Source organism: Lithobates pipiens, unplaced genomic scaffold (genome assembly GCF_037356315.1).
Source record: "Lithobates pipiens isolate NorthernLeopardFrog02 unplaced genomic scaffold, aLitPip1_a1.2 Scaffold_16, whole genome shotgun sequence".
NCBI classification, from domain to species: Eukaryota; Metazoa; Chordata; class Amphibia; order Anura; family Ranidae; genus Lithobates; species Lithobates pipiens.
In genome coordinates, this window is record NW_027507748.1 from 216,116,724 (window position 1) to 216,136,266 (window position 19,543).

At 43.9% G+C, this 19,543-nt stretch overlaps 1 protein-coding gene across 1 annotated transcript in view; it reads right to left on the bottom strand.

Moving 5' to 3' along the window:
• Window positions 1-913: 913 nt before the first annotated feature.
• Window positions 914-19,543, bottom strand: part of CD164L2 (CD164 molecule like 2) — a 75,118-nt gene continuing 56,488 nt past the window's right edge. The window contains exons 5-7 of the mRNA XM_077481025.1: window positions 18,342-18,486; window positions 3,950-7,064; window positions 914-3,507 (exon numbers count right to left, since the gene is read on the bottom strand). Coding sequence (XP_077337151.1) covers window positions 7,046-7,064; window positions 18,342-18,486 — 164 coding nt within the window. The 3' untranslated portion in view covers window positions 914-3,507; window positions 3,950-7,045. The remainder of the gene's footprint in view (window positions 3,508-3,949; window positions 7,065-18,341; window positions 18,487-19,543) is intronic.

The window sequence follows — 19,543 nt, forward strand, 5'->3', positions numbered from 1 at the left end:
ATTGAGTTTATTGGATTTTTCTAATAACAAAAAGTAGAAAATATCATTTTTTTTCAAAATTTGCGGTCTTTTTACGTTTATATCGCAAAAAATAAAAATCGCAGAGGCAATCAAATACCATCAAAAGAAAGCTCTATTTGTGGGAAGAAAAGGACGCAAATTTTGTTTGGGTACAACATTGCATGACCGCGCAATTACCAGTTAAAGCAGCGCAGTGCCAAATTGTAAAAAGACCTCTGGTAATTTACCAGCAAAATGGTCCGGTCTGAAGGTGGTTAAGTACCCAGTAAGCAAGTGGTTAAGGACCATGTAAACACAGCTCACCCTGCCACACCAGTCACCTCTTGTAGGGTTAAAATAGCCATAGATAATAGGATTTTCTTTCCTGCAACCACGAGTTGGCATATCCTGCAATAATTGCATAACAGCATCCCCTATTTAAACATAAACAGCAATGAAGTGTTTGACAATCTAGGTTAGAGGCTTACTAAATAATGGTAAAGTATTCAGGCAGAAACGTGCCAAACTGGTATGATGCTTAGTGTATGCGTAGGGTTATGTACATAACATTAGAACAATTACAGAAAAGCGCAGGGAGTTCATCTCTGCCCCAATTACGTAACCTTTCTCATAGTTTTTAAGTCAATTCCAGGTTTTAAGATAAAGGAAGGTCAATCCCTGCTGGGAGAACACACAGTGATTATTGCTAGCAGCTATAGCAGCTGGCAATAATCGCATGTAATAATCTGACATGCTGGTTGTAACCAAGTCGATTGATGGATCGAGCCTACCCATACATGGTTCAAATCTTGGTCAGTCTCTGCTTAATCAGCCGAGATTCAAACCGTTTATGACCAGCTTATTTAGTAAGTTTTTTTCAAAGAGCACTGTTGATGTGTAAAGAAGAGTCCAATTATTTAAGATATAGTTTAATATAGAATTTATATCACAGCATTCATATGTTAACAATCACAAATAAACATTCCAGGGTAAACAAGAGACAGCATGTAATGTTTATGACAGGCAGAGTATGTTTTATGTTTTTTGGTAATTCGGATACAAATGGTCTGTCACAAAACCTTAAAGCTTCAGGTGTTTGTTCCGTCTAAGGCCAGGTTTGCCCGTTCATTTCAATAGGCTGCCGTACCCACAGGAAAAGGGGGAAAGAACTCCCTGACACATTTTTAAAATCACGCTGCGCCACGTTGCGAGGTACACGTGGTTTTTGACGCACATGCAAAACAGCAGCGCGTTTTTCTGCGAGTTGGGAACATGTGCGATTTACCATGCACTCTCCTTATAAGAATGATAGTTGTCTGACTGCCATGCCACTCCAATGGATTCAATACCATTTGAGAAAATTAGAACAGTTATGTTGATTAGAAATCTAGACTCTCTCTTGACTTCACTAGCTGCCTGCTTGCTTCCAGATATGAAACTAAAAGAACTAAAGCCAAATAGGTGGGTAACTATTATTTTCTGGATGAGGTCACCAGTGGTAGCACTCATGTTTCTTAGTGCAAATGTCTATTAGCCTACCACCAATCACGTATTGGGGCAGCAGTCATGGTGGGCCTCTATGCATCCATGGGGACTGAGGTTTGAGTGCTGAGAGTACACTCACTGCACGCTCCCAAAACATTGCCTGAAGTGTCACTGACATTTCCCGCTCTTTTTATGATCTAGAGCCAGTGTGGAAAGCTCTTGATCTTGTGACCACTGGGACATATAATCACAGTGACTACAAAATCCTTCCCACCTCACAATATCAAAGACCAATTTAAAGGGCTGCCTGGAGGGAGCGGAAAGGGGTTAAACATATGCATAAAGGCCACAATGGATTGCACAATGCTATTAGTGTCCCTGTATTATAGGATATGTTGAATAGAGGAGAAACTCTAGAAACACAAATTCTTCATAGTGTGAAAGTGAGGGCCTGCAAGTGATGAGAATCGTGATATGTAGCACCCTCATAGTATAGAGTAGACTGCTAGGTAAACATTGGGAGTTATTTACTGAAGGAAAATCCACTTTGCACTGCAAGTGCACTTGAAAGTGCACTTCAAGATCTAGTAAGTTCTTCCCTGGGGGGGGGGGGGGGGAGCTGGAGCTTCTGGTATAGGGTGGGGTATGTTGGCCTGGCACAGCTTGCTCCCATATGGGGTGCCGGGTTGGGCATATCTCATTCTGGCCCTGTCTCAGCCCTTAGGGGAATTGCTGAAGGTTGCATTTATACCAACTTACGATTTTACTGACTATCGAAGCTCTACCTATTCAGTTTTATAAGAATTCATAAACCTTTCTGTATTTGTTAATTGACTCAATGTGCAACATGTATACGCTCTGCATATGTAATACTCTCTCTTTTCTCTTATGAAAATAAAAGCTTTGAAATAAAAAAAGAAAAAAAAGAAAGTGCACTTCGAAGTAAAGTCGCTATAGATCCGAGGGGGACATGCAAGGAGAATAAAAAACAGCATTTTAGCTTGCACATGATTGGATGATAAAATCAGCAGAGCTTCCACTCATTTCAGATCTACCCCTTAGATTTAGAGCGACTGCACTTCCAAGTGCACTTTCAGCAGTGCAAAGTGGATTTGCCTTTAGTAATATCCCCCTTTGTTTAGCTCCTTTTGTAATCAGTGGAACAGGGGTTAATTGCTTGGGGCTGCTCAGGGTTTCATATGCTGCAGTTCTGTTGCTTCTACCTGTCTTCTAAATGATTCCAGGGGTATAGTGAGAGAAAGGACAGAACAGGCAGACTCTAGCCAATCCCTGGGGAGGTTTGCCCAGAAGGTTGGAGAGCTCATAACTAGTCTGAGGCCTGGATGGCAGGGTTAGGGTGCTTGCTAGAGGACACCCCTGTGCAAGGGCTCCGCCCCTGGGGCAGTTTTCTGGAAGGATCTGTGAGGAAGGACTCAAGGTCTTGGTTAGGCTTAGCTGGGGGGGGCCTATTCACAAGTTGAAATTTAAGGAACACGTGGGACCAAAGAAGCTCACTGGAGTGAGCCAGGAGGAAGTTGGTGGGAAAAAGTCCAGCTGTCCTATGGTGTTGTGAGTATACATCTCCCTCACTAGGAAAAGCCTGGTGGATATTGGCAGAAGGCAACCAACGATCCTGTCGTTAAGTGAGTAAGCAACCCTATTACTGAGAAGTTAGTGACCGTATGTAGCTATTAAACTTTGGAAGGAGTACAGGTCACCGTCACCATGGAGATACGGTGGGACACTCAGCAGTTGTGCAGTGCAGCCTGCAGTTTTTGAAGTGAAGACAGAAATTGAGACGTCCTCAAGTTATCTACTTCAATAAGGGTATCCTATGCTTCCTCTCCCTTTACCAGTTCAATGTTATCAATAAAAAAACAAAAATGAAAGCCCTAGACTGTTTTTTGGAGCCAGTGAATAAATGCAGGAAATGTTGTTTACCTGGCTGTGTGTGCTATGCGGGGGAAAATAGGATCAAAACTTCAAGCAGCTCTTTAGAGGGTGCTCTACAGCTATAAGAGACTTAGGCCGCGTACACACGCGCGGACTGTTCGCCCAACTTTGTCCGTCCAACAGTTTCGGCAAACAGTCCGCTCAAACTTAGCATGGACGGACATGGCCACACACGACGGACGAACAGTTTGCTGAAACCGTGCGCGATGACGTGAACGGCACGCACGACGGGACGAAAAATACGACGTCCTATACACTGCATTATAGCTTTCGGCGTGAAAATCCTTTCTGAGCATGCGCGCAACTTTGTTTGACGAACAAGCCTACACACGAGCGGACTGTTCGCTGAAACAAGGTTTCAGCGGACAGTTTTACGGAATTTCCGAAAAACCTTGTCCGTCCAACTGTCCGCTGAAACTGTCCGCTGAAAGCCCACACACGAGCGGACTGTCCGCCCAAACACTGTTCAGCGGACAAAGTTGGGCGAACAGTCCGCGCGTGTGTACGCGGCCTAACAGGGCCTGGGATCACGAAGGTATTGTAGCCACTTCTGTACCGCCCGCCATCATTATACGGCGGTAGTTTAAAAAGGAATATCTTTGGTATGGCAGTATTTAGCTGCCATAACCCCGATATCCTCTTTCAGCGGGCGGTCCGCTTTCAGATAAGTGGTCTCTGCGGTGGATTTGCCACAAGATCACTTTTACCGGCGGCACGAGAGGCCCCCCTCCTGCCATGCTCCGATTCCCTCCACAGCTTATTGGAGCTGCCGGCAGAAGCAATCGGATCTTGTCCGCTGCTTGGCATGAAGCTAAATGAGGGGAAGATGGCCCCCACCCAGCTCCATATCATTGCAGGGTGGAAGTGATGACAAAACTTCACTTCTGCCCATAGAAACATTATTTTATTTTTTATTTTATTTTTTTTCAAACAACTTTTTTTATATTGCATTTTAGTGTAAATATGAGATCTGAGGTCTTTCTGTAACTCAAAACATGCAACCTGTAGATTTTTTTAAACGTTGCATATGGAGATTTTTATAGGTAAAAGTTTGTCGCCATTCCACAAGCGGGCGCAACTTTGAAGCGTGACATGTTGAGTATAAATTTATTCGGCGTAACATCATTTTTCGCTAGGAGGAGAAGCCGGAAGACAAAAGCAAATATTGATTCGCTAATGTCACACATGGAGCACTGTGAAAAACCTCATAGAAACCAGTCCGGCACCCTACATCGAAGTTGGGGGGGGGGGGGGGCGCTCCTGCGCACCTCATGGACTGGTCACTGCTGATTGACACTTGACGTGTGATAACTTCAAAACGCAAGTGAACATGCAACTGCAACAGGTAAGAAAAAAGGTGTATCACAAGTGAATATAAATTTGGTTGACAGAGATTTAAATGTTAAATTATTCCTATCATCAATACAGATAACAGGGCTAAACAGCATCTACTGTATATTATTGCCTGCATTGAGAACATATTTAATTGAATGGGTTTAAGGTGTGGGCAAGATCTTTTATTTTGCATCACTCAATGTATTAATTTTCTTGGTAAGTTCTGCCTCCTAATCCCTTATTACAATAAAGTGAATATGCATTTTAAATACAGAGTGGATATAGTTGAGCAATATTTTAATTAAAGAATTTGTGAATGGAATGCAGCAAAATAATACTGCAAAAAGGGAGCATCATCTACCATAATCGCTTTTTAATATTCATAAAATAAATGTTTTGTATCTTTTATTTCCGTTTTGTTTGTTGATCATGCGGTGCTTTATTGTTTTCTTCTACCCCTTAGGGGATGGCGAGTCAATATAGCAAGCGGGAAGATAATGACATCACACACACACAAACAAGGAAGCACGTTCCCATGCCTATGTGCACTGTGTTCCAGCAGCTGCTGTATTGATAGTATTGCTCCTGTGGTGAGTTGCTGTCAATCCTCACAGCAGGGATGGGGGGGTGGGGGTGCGTGGCAACCAAACTCATTACAGGAGGGGGCACTGCCTGGGCATGGTGCTCTGTATCTCCATTCAGAAAGCATAGATACGCAAACTGACCACACCAGCATGGATATGCTTCCATGTATGGCATGGTCAGAATGAAACAGGAAGAAGGGGGAACTGGCAGGGTCACCAGATATTTCAGGAGAAATAGGGATCTAAATAAAGAATAAGCTAAATTTACCCTGAACAACATAGTACGGAGACGCATACATGCGATTTAAATTTTTGGGGCAACATACATTTCAAGTGTATTCCTCCTACTGTAAAACCTGCAGCTAAAATGTTACTAAACCTAGGACCCTGCATGCACTATATCTGGTCTCCCACAGTACACAGAACGTGGAAATGCAATTATTTTTTTAGTAAATATTAACTGCTCAATATTTTTTCTCATCTGCAGTATTTAGCAGTCTTGTGACTTCTATGAGTGTTTGGTTAAAGCTTATGTCCAGCTGAGCACTGGTAAAGCTTGTAGGAGGAGTTTTCATTCTCCTCTGACTGTCCTATGAGGCTGCATGACCCCTTGACTTTCTGTCTGGGAAAGGCTGATTGGCCTTGTGCTGATCACTTGAACCCTCCCCCAAAAAAACTAATGTGCAGCTTGTCCCCTAGCTCTGTACTATCAGGAAATACAGTACATTGGAGACTGTGAAAGAAGGATAGGATCAGAGAAGATAGGATTTTTACACAATGCAGAGGATTAACCCCTTAGGTTCCACAGTGAGTATAACAAGCATGCTTTGTTGCATATACAGACTGACTTTACTGTTGTGGATTTAGTACCATTTTAAAGGGGTTGTGAAGTCTTGTTTTCTTTTTTAAATAACAGGTTATACTTACCTCCTCTGTGCAAATGTTTTGCACAGAGTGCCACCGATCCTCCTCTTCTGGGGTCCTTCTGCATCGCTCCTGGCTCCTCCTCTTCTCAAGTGCCTGACGGAGAAGTGCTCCTGTGTCCTGCTGCTGCATTCATTTACACAGACAGCAGGACCCGGCCCCTCCCCCCGGCTCCCACGTAATTGGATTTGATTGACAGCAGTGAGAGCCAATGGCTCCCGCTGCCATTAATCTATCCAGTGAGGACCAGAGACACCACCTGGAGCTGGTGTGCTTGTCTCCATCGCTGGAAAGACCGGGTTCAAGTGAGTAAAAAGGGGGAACCAATGAGTGCAGCAGGAGACCTGGATGTTTCTGAGCAGACTTCAGAGGATGATTTCTCTGTATTGGAGTGGTGTGGGGACAGCAGGAGAGGTAAGTATTTAGAACTATTTTTTTTTTTTTTAAATAAGCAACGATTTTTATTTTACAGACAAGGTTGCTTTAAAGAGAGCTGAAAGTTGTAAGCTGCATACTTGATATGTAAGTATGTAGACAGATGTACAGGGACGTTTCTTGAAAAAAAGCAACAGAAAGCAATAGAAAATAAAAAGGTATAAGAATTTTAAATAAATTATACTTATGATGATAATAAACACAGTTAACTTGTGAGGTATTCACGTGATGTCCATATTTTAATGTCTTTGTCGTTTGAACAAATTCCTTGAGAGAAGGTGTGAGATGAGATGATCCGATGATCAGTTGATGGGAGATGTCAGGATGTCCTACTGTGGAGTTTCCTCCCTGCCAAAGAAATAGGAGACTAGATATCATCTATTGCAGAGTATTATAATGCAAATATTCTAAACTGGGACACAGCCAGCAGTAAAAACATTTGAAGTTTGATTATTTTTTCTGTTGTTATTTATCATCAGTTCCTGTCCAAACAGGAAGAGACAGGAAACCACAAACAGCATTCTAACAAACACTCTATTTGAAAAAAAAAAATATCATTTTGCCTTGTTAGCTTAAAACACAAGTTCATGTTTGCTCAAACCTCCCCCCCCCCCCCCCCAGCCCCCTCAATACAATCAGCTGTCACCTTTCTCCCCATACAGGTCCATATTTATTTCTTCAGACAGCTGTAGGCCCCCACACTGGTTGCAGCCTGGCAAAACTCTAGTGCTGAGCTGCCCATACCTGTGCGCCAGGGTTCCATGAACTTAAATGGGCCATACATTTACTGCAGGTGCGTTTAAAGCTATGGGATGTTGAACAGGCTTAGGTAGCCCCTCGCTACATTTTTACCAGATGGACTGCAGATATCACCAGAGGCCACATCCGTCAAAGGAGACAAGTATGGACCTGTGAGGAAAGGAGGAATTGGGGGGGGGGGGGGGCAGCTGATTGTGAGTGATCACTTCCTTCTAAGGCCTGTGATCCTCAATAGTCATTCTTGGAGATCACATTGCCAAAGGCTTTCTTAAGCGAGCACCACAGCAACTCTTCCTGTGCAGTGTCAAAACTTTTTAGATCCATTTTGTTTGGAAGTGAGACCATGTTGCCTGGACTATGGGCTACCAGCATTTGAAACTTTTATTGCCTCTTGCATTAGGACTGTAATGCTTCACATTCACTCCTACGCAGTTGAAGGTCTGTAAATCATTTCAGTATTATAAGGGAATACTTATTGAAATTACCAAAAGATATACTAAGTCGAGTACCAATATGCTTAGGCTTGCATTTCAATAGGTTCAGAATTAAGACACAAGCATACTGGCTTACGTGACAAACTATATAGATAACGTGACTAAATGACAGATAGCTGTATGTTTCTCCAGAGGGTCTATGTAAGATATTGATATCTCAGGAAAATATCTGCCTGTGTTTTCTTCTCTGAACATTATTGAAAGGCACAAAGCTAAGATAAGGACTGGTTACGCAAGAATATGGTCAGTCAGTAGATGCTGAAAGGGCAAAATAACTGTCAGGAGATTGTATTAACCTTTGACTTACATTTCAGGAAAGAACTAATGTCATGAGTTAAGAAATTGACGATGTATGTGTAAATCACCCGATTGGCCCCTCACAGGGCAGGGCTTTGTGAAATACCATTTAAAAGAAGGTCCACTCTCCCATTAAACCTTGTAATCTTCACCACGTACAAATGGAGTGTATGTGTATTGATTAACCGCCGGCGTATGGGACCTCCATTAAGCCACTCCAGCCTAGGCTATCCAGGGGAATCTAGAAGACGAACACCTTACAGTTTTGGTACCAGAAGTGGGGTTTGCACAGGTAAGTCATATTTACACCTTTTACCTCTTTTTATGGTAATTGGCGTTTATGCTTGACCTGTCCAAACAACCATTATAAGAAATTTAATTGTATATATATATATATAAACTGTGCCTTCGCAACGGACTAGGCTGGTCCCTTGGGGGGTGAAAAGGGTTCGCAGGTATTGAGGAGTCTGACTAGGTTGGTCCGACTATAAACTAAGAGAGAGATTCATGATTATATTCTAACACGGGAGGTATCATATACGCCCGTGACATAAGGATTGGCTAAATGGACGCCCACTTTGAGAACTTTTAAAAGTGCACTATAAATAATGAATTGCATCATGATGTGATTACTTGATAATGTACATGTAATGTTTTAAAGCTGAAATCTTAAACCATAAAAATATGTCTGTTTCTCTTTAGGTGCAAGCGTAAGTATATAGAGTATTAACATTGTATAAGATATAATTATATAGAGTGGATATCTGTTTGAATAAACCCAAATGTTGTTAAATGAATACAGAGTATTAAGAACCAGATTGTAGTGAGGTAGCACCCGCCTGTTCACACTGCACGCTAGGTTTATTTTTTCTTAGCATTTATGAAAGGTAGATTCTTTTGACCACTAGACCTACAGGCTTCTCTTGCAGACTTGGTGTAAGAGGGGTATATCCCGCCACCAGGAAAGATTTACCCTTCATCGTATATTAAGGGTAAATCTTTATAGTTTTATATAAGTCCATCTGCCCCAAAAAAGATCAGGGATCCTACTCCCAGACCAGAGACCGGATTGTTGAACAAACCGGGTGTTATCACCTGTGTCCTGTCACTAGACACACACTGCCCAGACTACTAGATGGGGAATTCTGCAGCAACCCAAGCCATGGCCACCCCATCACCCTATGAATTTGTCAGTAATATGATCCCTGGCCCCCAGGTAGAACCATTTTGGACACAAGTCCGAGAAAGGTGTCAGCAATTGGGGATACATGACCCAGGGCCATATGGTCCTTGTACTGAGGAAGACTGGCAGGAAGTAAGTAAAATATGCCAAATCCACAAAAATTCGTACCCTCCAGGGAAGTGGGAAAATATTCAATATATAAAAGATTGTTACCATGCATGGGATAAATGTCTACACAAATATAAAAAGAAGCATATTAATAAACCTACAAAGCTTACTCCAAAAATAGGACCCAGTGCTATGGCTGAAGCCACTGCACCCCCTTCACCTCCCCCTCCCCCGCCTCAATGTCCACCCCCACCTTATGTTATGGTAAAAAACGAGGATGGGACGCCAGGTTCATACCTTCAACTATATCCTTCACTGGATCCTGTAGTCCTAGCCGCCATAGCACACACCACAGCAACACCACAACAAGTGGCCCAATGGGAACAAGTAAGTAGGGGCAGAGAGGAAGAGGGGAGACAGGAAGAAGTTACAGGACAAGAAGAGGTGGGTAGTCCCGAAAAGCAGGAATTAGAGGCAAAGATAAAAGAGTTTGAAGAGAAGAAAACGGAGGAAGAAGAGAGAATAGGGAAAAGGAGAACTGAGTTAGAAACACTTATGGAAGACCTAAAACAAAAAGAAATAGTCCTCAATGAGGCAGAAAAGGTACAAGTGGATAGGAAAATAGAGTTAGAAAGGTATCAGAAAGACTTGGAAGAAAGGGAGAAGGAATTCCAGGAGGGAAGAGAGAGAGAGGCACAAAGGATGGAGGACTTAAAAAAGGAACTAGAAAAGATAAAAAGGCAATTAGGGAAGAAGGAGGAAATGTTAAAAGAAGCGCAGGATAGGATTATAGCGCTGCCCCCCACCACTACAAGAAGCCATACAAAAGAGACACCTATTCCCAAAACTGAGGAGTCAGGTCCAATTAGTAAAAAAGGGACATCATCCATAGAAGAGGAAACTGAGAAAGAAGCAGTAGGGGCTTCATTCAAAGCACCTTTGATGACCATAGGGGACACCGAAGTGCATATACCATTACCTTTGGGTACACTCTCCAAAATAAAAGAACTATGTCCCAATCCCAAGAAGTATCCACGAGATGCAGGTACCTTTCTGGCAAAATATAGTGCAGGCACAGGGCTTGACAAGGATGACATAAAAGGTATTCTTAGCATTGTAGACCCAGACAGCCCAGAAGTAGCCCCTGTAGACGACCTATGGACAGCCCATATCCAGACCGATAAGGATTGGATATCCTTTTGGAAAGGCATGGGAGGTCATTGGTCCAAATTATACAAAGGACCATCTGCACTCCAAGAACTGATCCTAGCCAAGCAGGGACCTAAAGAGAAATTCTATGATTACTGTACCAGAGTATACTCCCTATGGAAAGCTGTAGATGGGGCCACACCACAATTATTTACCACTACCATCATGTCGGGAGGCGATCCCAAAGTGACGCAATTGCTCAAATTCACAAACCCCAAATGGGCGGAGCAAGCACCAGATGAATTTATGAAGGACGCCAGGTCCAGAGAGACTTCAGGGGTCTTTGAACAAAAAGGGGGAATTTTCCCCTCCTTGACACAAACACAAACCCTAGTCACACCTGAAACCTCATCCTCACCACCGCACCTCATGATCATGCAGCCCTACCCACCTGACCAAGGATGTTTTAATTGTGGGGAACAGGGACATTGGAAATCACAGTGCCCATATAGACAGAGGGTGAGCTATCCAAGGGGCAGGGGAAGGGGGTACAACACTGCTAATCGCCCCCCCCTCACACTACAAGGTACCCCCAATACCCGCAACCTCCCCAAACACCATCTCAAAACCATGCGCTCGCACAGCCACCCTACACCCCAACCTCTAACAGACCTCCCCCTCGAATCCCTATGCAGTGGCCGTCTACCCGACAAACACACCCCCAATAGGGATGCCTAGAGTATGTCCCTTCCCTCAGTCTGGTGTGCCACAACCTATCATGGAAGAGTCTACCACAAGTTATATTACGCGTAGACAACCACATAGTGTGTTTCCTGCTTTTTAGCTCATTAAATGATGAGAGGTATGACACACCACTGTGTACTGAGGGACACTCTATTGGAATAAATGGGACATCGGTTACTCATTCTGTCACCCCGCCTTTACCAGTCTCTACCCCGGATGGACTAGAGCTATGTATGCAGAGTTTCGCTGTCCTGACTTCCTGTCCAGTATCCCTAATGGGCAGAGATTTACTGTCCCAGTTGAACATTACCATTAAGTTTGACAAAGACGGCTCCCTCACTGCGAGTTCCCCTCTTTGTGACTTACACAGCCCAAAAAGACATGCACACAGGAGTTTCTTTCTAATGATACCTTCCTCCCTTGACCATCACACAATTTGGGCAGAAAACAAAGGTAGTGTGGGCTTTATTAATTGCACACCATATGCACCCCAAATGCGATCAGATGCGGGGATACAATATCAAAAACAGTATCCCCTACCCCCAGAGAAAGTCAAAGGCATCTCCCCTCAAATTAATGATTACATATCAAAAGGTATCCTGAGACCAATCATCAGTCCCTGGAACACGCCCATTTACCCCGTAAAAAAGGCCAGTGGGGAGTGGAGACTTGTACAAGACCTAAGGGCAGTTAACAAACAAGTGATTCCACTTCCACCCCTAGTCTCAGACATCACTTTTATCTTCTCATGTATACCGGCACATTCTCTATGCTACACAGTGATTGATTTAGCAAATGCCTTCTTTAGCATTCCCATTGCGGAAGAGGCCCAGCCTATGTTTGCCTTCTCCTGGACGGAGGGCCAGTTGACGGGTCAGTTAACCTGGACACGCCTGCCTCAGGGGTATGTTGATAGTCCTGCTGCCTTCTCTATGGTACTCAATGAGACTGTCAAGTCTTGGACGCCTGAGCGAGGGTCGGTGCTAATACAGTATGTGGACGACTTGCTCTTGTGCAGTCGCACTGCTGAAGATTGTGCAGTCGATTCCACATCTCTGTTGAACCATCTAGCCCACATCGGGCATTTAGCATCCAGAAAGAAGATACAGTGGTGTATGCCACAAGTGGAATACTTGGGGTGCATACTGAAAGGGGGAACAAGGATGGTCTCCCCCAAACGCGCCGCAGCCCTACAAGCTCTGAGCCCCCCAAAAGACAAGGCAGCCCTGCTCTCATTCTTGGGCGCTGTGGTATATTGCCGCCAGTGGATCCCTGACTGTTCTCATTATGATGGCATACTAAGAGAGGCCACCGCCTCAACAGCACCTAGGCAGGTTGATTGGACAGAGGAACGGCTTAAGGCCTTCCAGGCCCTATTGAACAGTTTGTCATGTGCACCCGCCCTGGGGTTGGTAGACTATGGTAAAGCTTTTCAACTATACTGTGTAGTCTCGGGGACCTCTTTTGCCGCGGTTTTGACACAACAGCATGGAACAGGCTACCGCCCTGTCTCCTACCTATCTAAAAAACTCCCCCTTCAGGTTCAAGGCATGCCATCATGCCTTCAGAATTTAGCCGCTTGTGCTATGGCCATACAAGATGCCAACAAGATGGTCTTGGGACACCCGATGACGCTTTACACCACACATTCTGTCACCCACCTCATACAGAACATGAACACCCAACACATGACCTCACAAAGACTCAGTGGATATGAGATTTCCCTCATGAACACAGACAATCTGTCTCTCAAATATGTTCCCGCCAACAACCCTGCCGTCCGTCTCTTGCACTCCATGTTACGCCTACCACAAGACCCAGACCAGTTTCATGACTGTATAACACAAGTGGAGTCTATCACATCACCAAGACCAGACCTCACCGACGTACCGATTACCAATGCAGACGATGTTTTTGTGGACGGTAGTTGCTCCCGTCCCTCTGATTCCACCTTCCAAACAGGATATGCAATAGTCCAGTTGCCGAACAAGGTATTAGAAGCCAAACCACTGCCCCCCTCTTCGGCTCAGGTGGCTGAACTAGAAGCCCTCACCAGGGCCTGCATTTTATTTACAGATAAGAAGGTGAACATTTACACAGACAGTAGATATGCATTTGGGGTGGTGCATGACTTCGGAGTAATATGGGCAAAAAGAGGTTTTAAAACAGCAGATAATAAACCTATTTCCAATGCTACCCAGATTCAGGCACTTCTTCGGGCTATTTTGCTCCCAAAAGAGGTGGCAATAATTAAAGTAAAAGCACATTCTTCAGATAATAGCAAACTTTCCAAGGGAAATGCTTTAGCTGACCGAGAAGCGAAAAAGGCAGCCCAGTCCTCCACCCAGGAGCCCACCCCCACGTCCATGTACTTTAAGGATCATTTCACCTGTCCTAACTTTAAATCTGTAGTGGCACAAATGCAATCATTAGCCACTGAGGAAGATGTCTTGTATTGGGTGAAGGCTGGCTTGACCAAAGACCCAGAGGGTCTGTGGTCAAAAGAGGGGAAGATATTGGGAATACCTGAGGCAAGCAGTATTCTAATTCTCTCCTACCTTCATGGTCCAGGACACATAGGTGCCGTCCCTTTAGCCACTATGTACACCAAATCTTTCTGCACAAACGCCTTGAATAAACAAGTCAAACTCCTGACCACAAGTTGCCTTACCTGTGCTCAAAACAATGTGCAGGGCAAACGGCATGGCCTACATGGTCATCTACCCCCACCAATAGGTCCCCTTACAGATTTACAAGTAGACTTCACACACATGCCAAAACAAAAGGGGAGCCTAAAATTCCTGTGCGTTGTCGTAGATAAATTTTCAGGCTGGGTTGAAGCCACTCCCTGTGCAGGTGAGACAGCCAATATAGCAGCAAAATGCTTGCTGAATAACTGGATTTGTAGGTTTGGCATACCAACATCTATTTGGTCAGATAGGGGACCTGCATTCAGCTCTTCCGTTACCCAGGCTGTGGCTAAATTGTTAGGGCTGCAATGGAAACTACACATCCCCTATCACCCTCAAAGTGCAGGGGTAGTGGAAAGAATGAATAGAAATATAAAGGATAAATTGAAAAAGGCCACAGGGGGCACAATGAAGGGATGGCTTGATCACCTCCCTTCTGTGCTATTCCAGATTAGGACGACACCCCACGCTAGAACGAAACTTTCACCTTTTGAAATTTTGATGGGAGTCCCCGCAAACATAGAACTACCCCCATTAGACCAAGACACTGATATTGACATTTATTCCCAACAGGAAATGTACGTGAAAAACCTGGTAAGTATGCTTCATGAAACGAACGAACAAGTTTCTGTCACCTTTTCTCCTATTTCCACAGAGCCAACGCACCCCTTCATCCCAGGAGATCAAGTGCTAGTCAAGCAACTGGCCCACAAAAAGAGGATCGGACCAATCTACTCTGGACCTTGGAAGGTTGAAAAGGTGTCCAGAACTGCGGTCCTGACTGACCAAGGAAACACCTGGATCCACGCCAGCAGGCTGAAAAAGTGCCCACCGCTTCCCACAACCCCCGACCCCCCACCTATTGAAGAAGAACCCGACCCACCCGAACAGCTACCGGAACTGCAAGAGATTCAGGAAGGCATTGGACAATTAACCCTTGAAACCCTACATGATAGCGAAGAAGAAGGACAAGCATAAGAACTTGTAGAAATGTTTTTACCTTCAGTGTCAGGGAAGGCTGTATGCCTCTGGGGTAATCTGGTACTACTTGTATTCCTGCCCACATGGTTTATAGCCAACTGTATATATCATCCAGAAGACTTAGGTCTATTAAAAGGGATATGTGGACCACCTAAGATGAATAATACCCCCGGCCAAAGACATATTAGAAGTATTATACCCGTTAATGAGTCACCTAAGGGACTGACTGACAAGATGTTATTACTAAAATTCAAATATAGCTATGCTCAAAAATCCGGTTTTGAGAAATGCTGGATTTGCAGCAAGCTACATCCCAGTACAGCTAGAATCCCTCTCATGGCAGTCCCCTTGAATTTTACCCCCCTCCTTAATGGAACACCCCCTATTGTCCTAACAAATGTTACTAGGACCCTTCCAAATAAAACCCTCACTTTCCAAATTATAGGTAGAAGCCACTTCCCAGACTGGTGTTTCCGACTGGGAAACACCACAGATGGAGCCGAGGTTTGCAAACAAACAAAACTTAACATTTCAATGACATCGCTTAACAATCCTTCTTTCTTCCATACTTCAGATCCCACCCTAAATGCCACCTTTTTAGACTTCCTTAGCTCCAGTACTAAGTCTACAATACACCAATTAATGTCAATTCTGATACTCTCTGGCCTTTCTGATACTCTTAGGAACGTGTTCCATAAACGGCCCCTAGCTCTAGGAAATACCATATATATATGCTGCGGCAAACTCTGTCACCCCTGGATCCCAACCAAACCCCAGGGGTGGTGTTACCTTGCAGCCCTGGTTCCTATCATGGGGGTATTAGGGGATAACAAGGGAAGTCACCTCCTTGAAGCTAGCATGCATCCTAGATATCCCCTTAGACACCGTAATAAACGAGAATTGTTTTTAGAAAAAGATATGGCCTGGGCATGGTTCCCTTCCTGGACAGGATGGGGAATTGACCTAATGAAAAGATTAAATAATTACACTGGCATAATTGATGAGATTCTGGGGGAAAATTCTGATGACATAACCAAACTAAATCTAGAAACTAGGGCAATTAGGAAACAACTAGAACTACATGAGTTAGCTATAGAAAGTATGAGTGCAGCCCTTACTGGCCTCTGTGAGACTACTGAGGATTATGAGTGCTGTACCTGGATTCATAATACCAGCATCGAAGTCCCAGACTACTATGACGTTATTGCCCAACACAGGGAAGAGGTAAATAAACTACAGAAAGAGGCACGGAACATAGGAAAAAACTGGGATCCCTTCTCGAGCAGTTTTAGTTTTGGGGGATTAATATCTTGGCTCCGAAATGCTGCCATGACAATTGTCACTGTGATTCTCTTCATTCTATTTTTATATGCCTGTTATAAGATAATCAAATGTTTATGTAAAAAGGGAAACACGGCCGCTCCGAAGGATCTGAAACTCACTTCCATTGTTAAGGATCCAACGGTATGGTATAAAAACCAAGAGCACAAGGGTTCGGAGTATGAAGCCTGTGCTATTAAATTAGAAAAGGAATGATCATTATGTAAATCACAGAATGATCAAAGGGAGGATTATAAGGGAATACTTATTGAAATTACCAAAAGATATACTAAGTCGAGTACCAATATGCTTAGGCTTGCATTTCAATAGGTTCAGAATTAAGACACAAGCATACTGGCTTACGTGACAAACTATATAGATAACGTGACTAAATGACAGATAGCTGTATGTTTCTCCAGAGGGTCTATGTAAGATATTGATATCTCAGGAAAATATCTGCCTGTGTTTTCTTCTCTGAACATTATTGAAAGGCACAAAGCTAAGATAAGGACTGGTTACGCAAGAATATGGTCAGTCAGTAGATGCTGAAAGGGCAAAATAACTGTCAGGAGATTGTATTAACCTTTGACTTACATTTCAGGAAAGAACTAATGTCATGAGTTAAGAAATTGACGATGTATGTGTAAATCACCCGATTGGCCCCTCACAGGGCAGGGCTTTGTGAAATACCATTTAAAAGAAGGTCCACTCTCCCATTAAACCTTGTAATCTTCACCACGTACAAATGGAGTGTATGTGTATTGATTAACCGCCGGCGTATGGGACCTCCATTAAGCCACTCCAGCCTAGGCTATCCAGGGGAATCTAGAAGACGAACACCTTACAAGTATGTTGAGGAACGTTTATGAAAAGCCGAAACAATGCTTTATCACTGACCATGTATGCAAGACAAGCTAATTAATGTTTTATAAGGAATTGCAATGCACAGCCCAGGGAAAAGTGTGTAGATAGAAGAGCTGAACTTAAGTTAATGTGTTCAATACAAACCTGATCTTCTGAGGAGCTAGTGGTGGTTAGAGGAAGGGGTTGCCCTCATAGTGGTGTGAGCAGAAATACACCTTAAAATACAATGAGCTGGGTGACTTGAGCCCTTGTGTTTTATGGACCTCAGGTTTCCAGCTAGATCCACAATGCACTAACTTGCAACAACAATAAAATCGCAGGGCCCTTCATGAGAGCGTGCTCCAAACATTAGGAGTTGACATGAATGTGGATCAGGGAATGGAGTAAAACAACAATAAGACCTGCTATTGTGTACAAGTGTGGCAGACATAGGAGAACTGGCTCTCAAATTAGTTCCAAAGAGACTTGTCTTACACTAGGGCCCCAGCTTCATTGTTCGGCCACGTGGGGGGCAGCTAAGGCAAGCCATAGATTATGCCATTTCATTCCTGCAACCATAGGTTGCTCAACACTGACAATGAGGGAATCCCTCCACAGAGCTATTGTGTTCTCCCGGGGTAGGGACGCAGGGAGCCACCCCTGCTGGAAAAACACAATGATTATCACTAGTGGCCATAGCTACTGGCAGTAATCGCATGCTAAAAAAATAAAAAAAATCCAATATGCTGATTGTACCCAAGTCGATCAATATGTCAACTTGGGTACATTCAGTCTGCCCATAGATGGATAGAATTTCGCCTGGCCCTGCTGAACTGGCTGAGATTTGATACATCTATGGCCAGCTTAAGGGGTGGCTCCAAGGGGGCAGGGGGATTTATGTGTAAACATGAAATAGTACTTTAAAGCAGGTTGAAGTGCAGTGCATTCAGGCATCATTCTAATGTGAGTGGTCCTCTTCCTTTGCATTGCTTAGATTTCTATAAATCTTTGCACAACAGAACTCAAAATGAGAAAAAGCACAATAGTAGAATCTCACATTGTCTGGTATTCTCCTTCTGGTCCACGGAGATGTTTCAGGACAAAGTATCCAACAGTTTGTAACAATATCACCAAAACCCCCCCTCCGATGAAGCTCCCTGTGTGAAAGACTGGAGGGGACACTTCATTGGACTTATCTGCATCTGAAGAAAGAAAGACAGATTAATTTATATATTCATTATGCCATTGCCTTTTTTATAAGGGCTAATAATTCTTAAGTGAAACCAACAAAGATTTGCTGAAGACTGAATTATGCTACTGTACATAAAAATCATCACTCATGACTAAAGGCTAGTAATGTACTGAAAAAGAGCAGCACGTTATAACATCTCTGTTATCTTGCTCCAGTCCATCTATCACCATATTACATGGTGGCAGGCTGGGCATTTATCAATATACAAAATAGATGTAGTACTAGTAATAAACATTTTGCAGAGAGCAGAGAAGCCAGTGGCTGAAGTGCTAGTACAATATATTGTAATGGAATTAATCTGCAGATGATCCTGAAATATAAATCAGTGGCAGCCCATTCATAGGGGGTACACGAATGCCATCCCTCGCCCCCAAGCTATTCACACACACAAAAAAAAAAATCACTTTAAGAATGTGGGAAGCTTCCCAGCTTGCAATTCTCCATTCTTATGCTCCATTCTCAAGTCCATTCTCCAGTGATTTGCCATTGCTTGTTTTAGTGGCACAGCATCACTTCCGGTTTCCTGGCTTACTGTGGTTGGAGTAAGTGGACTGAGACGGATTGGCCCATGGTGGCTGGCGATTGAGTGAAGGCCCGACTGACTGACTCCTGAGCGGTGCTGGCACAGCTTCTAACGGTATGTAAACCGCCGTAGGCCTCAGTGTGTGTCAGTGACAGCCTTGTGTCGCTCTCCTCCTAGCTAGCTCTAGCTGACTCAGTCAGTCTGTATGTGGCCGTGGCCCGCAAGCTGCCCCTCCGCTCTGCACACACTAATCCCTGGAGGCCTGGACCCTTCCCTCACTCAGTCAGTTGGTTCCCTTTCCTGTGCCACTCTGCAGTGCTCTGCCCCCTCTCATTATCTCCACTAACTGAAGGGTGCTGATGATGGGGGGGGGGGGTTGTGATGCTGAGCTACAGTGCCTTGCAAAAGTATTCACCCCCCTTGGCTTTTTACCCATTTTGTTACATTACAGCCTTTAGTTCAATGTTTTTTTAATCGGAATTAT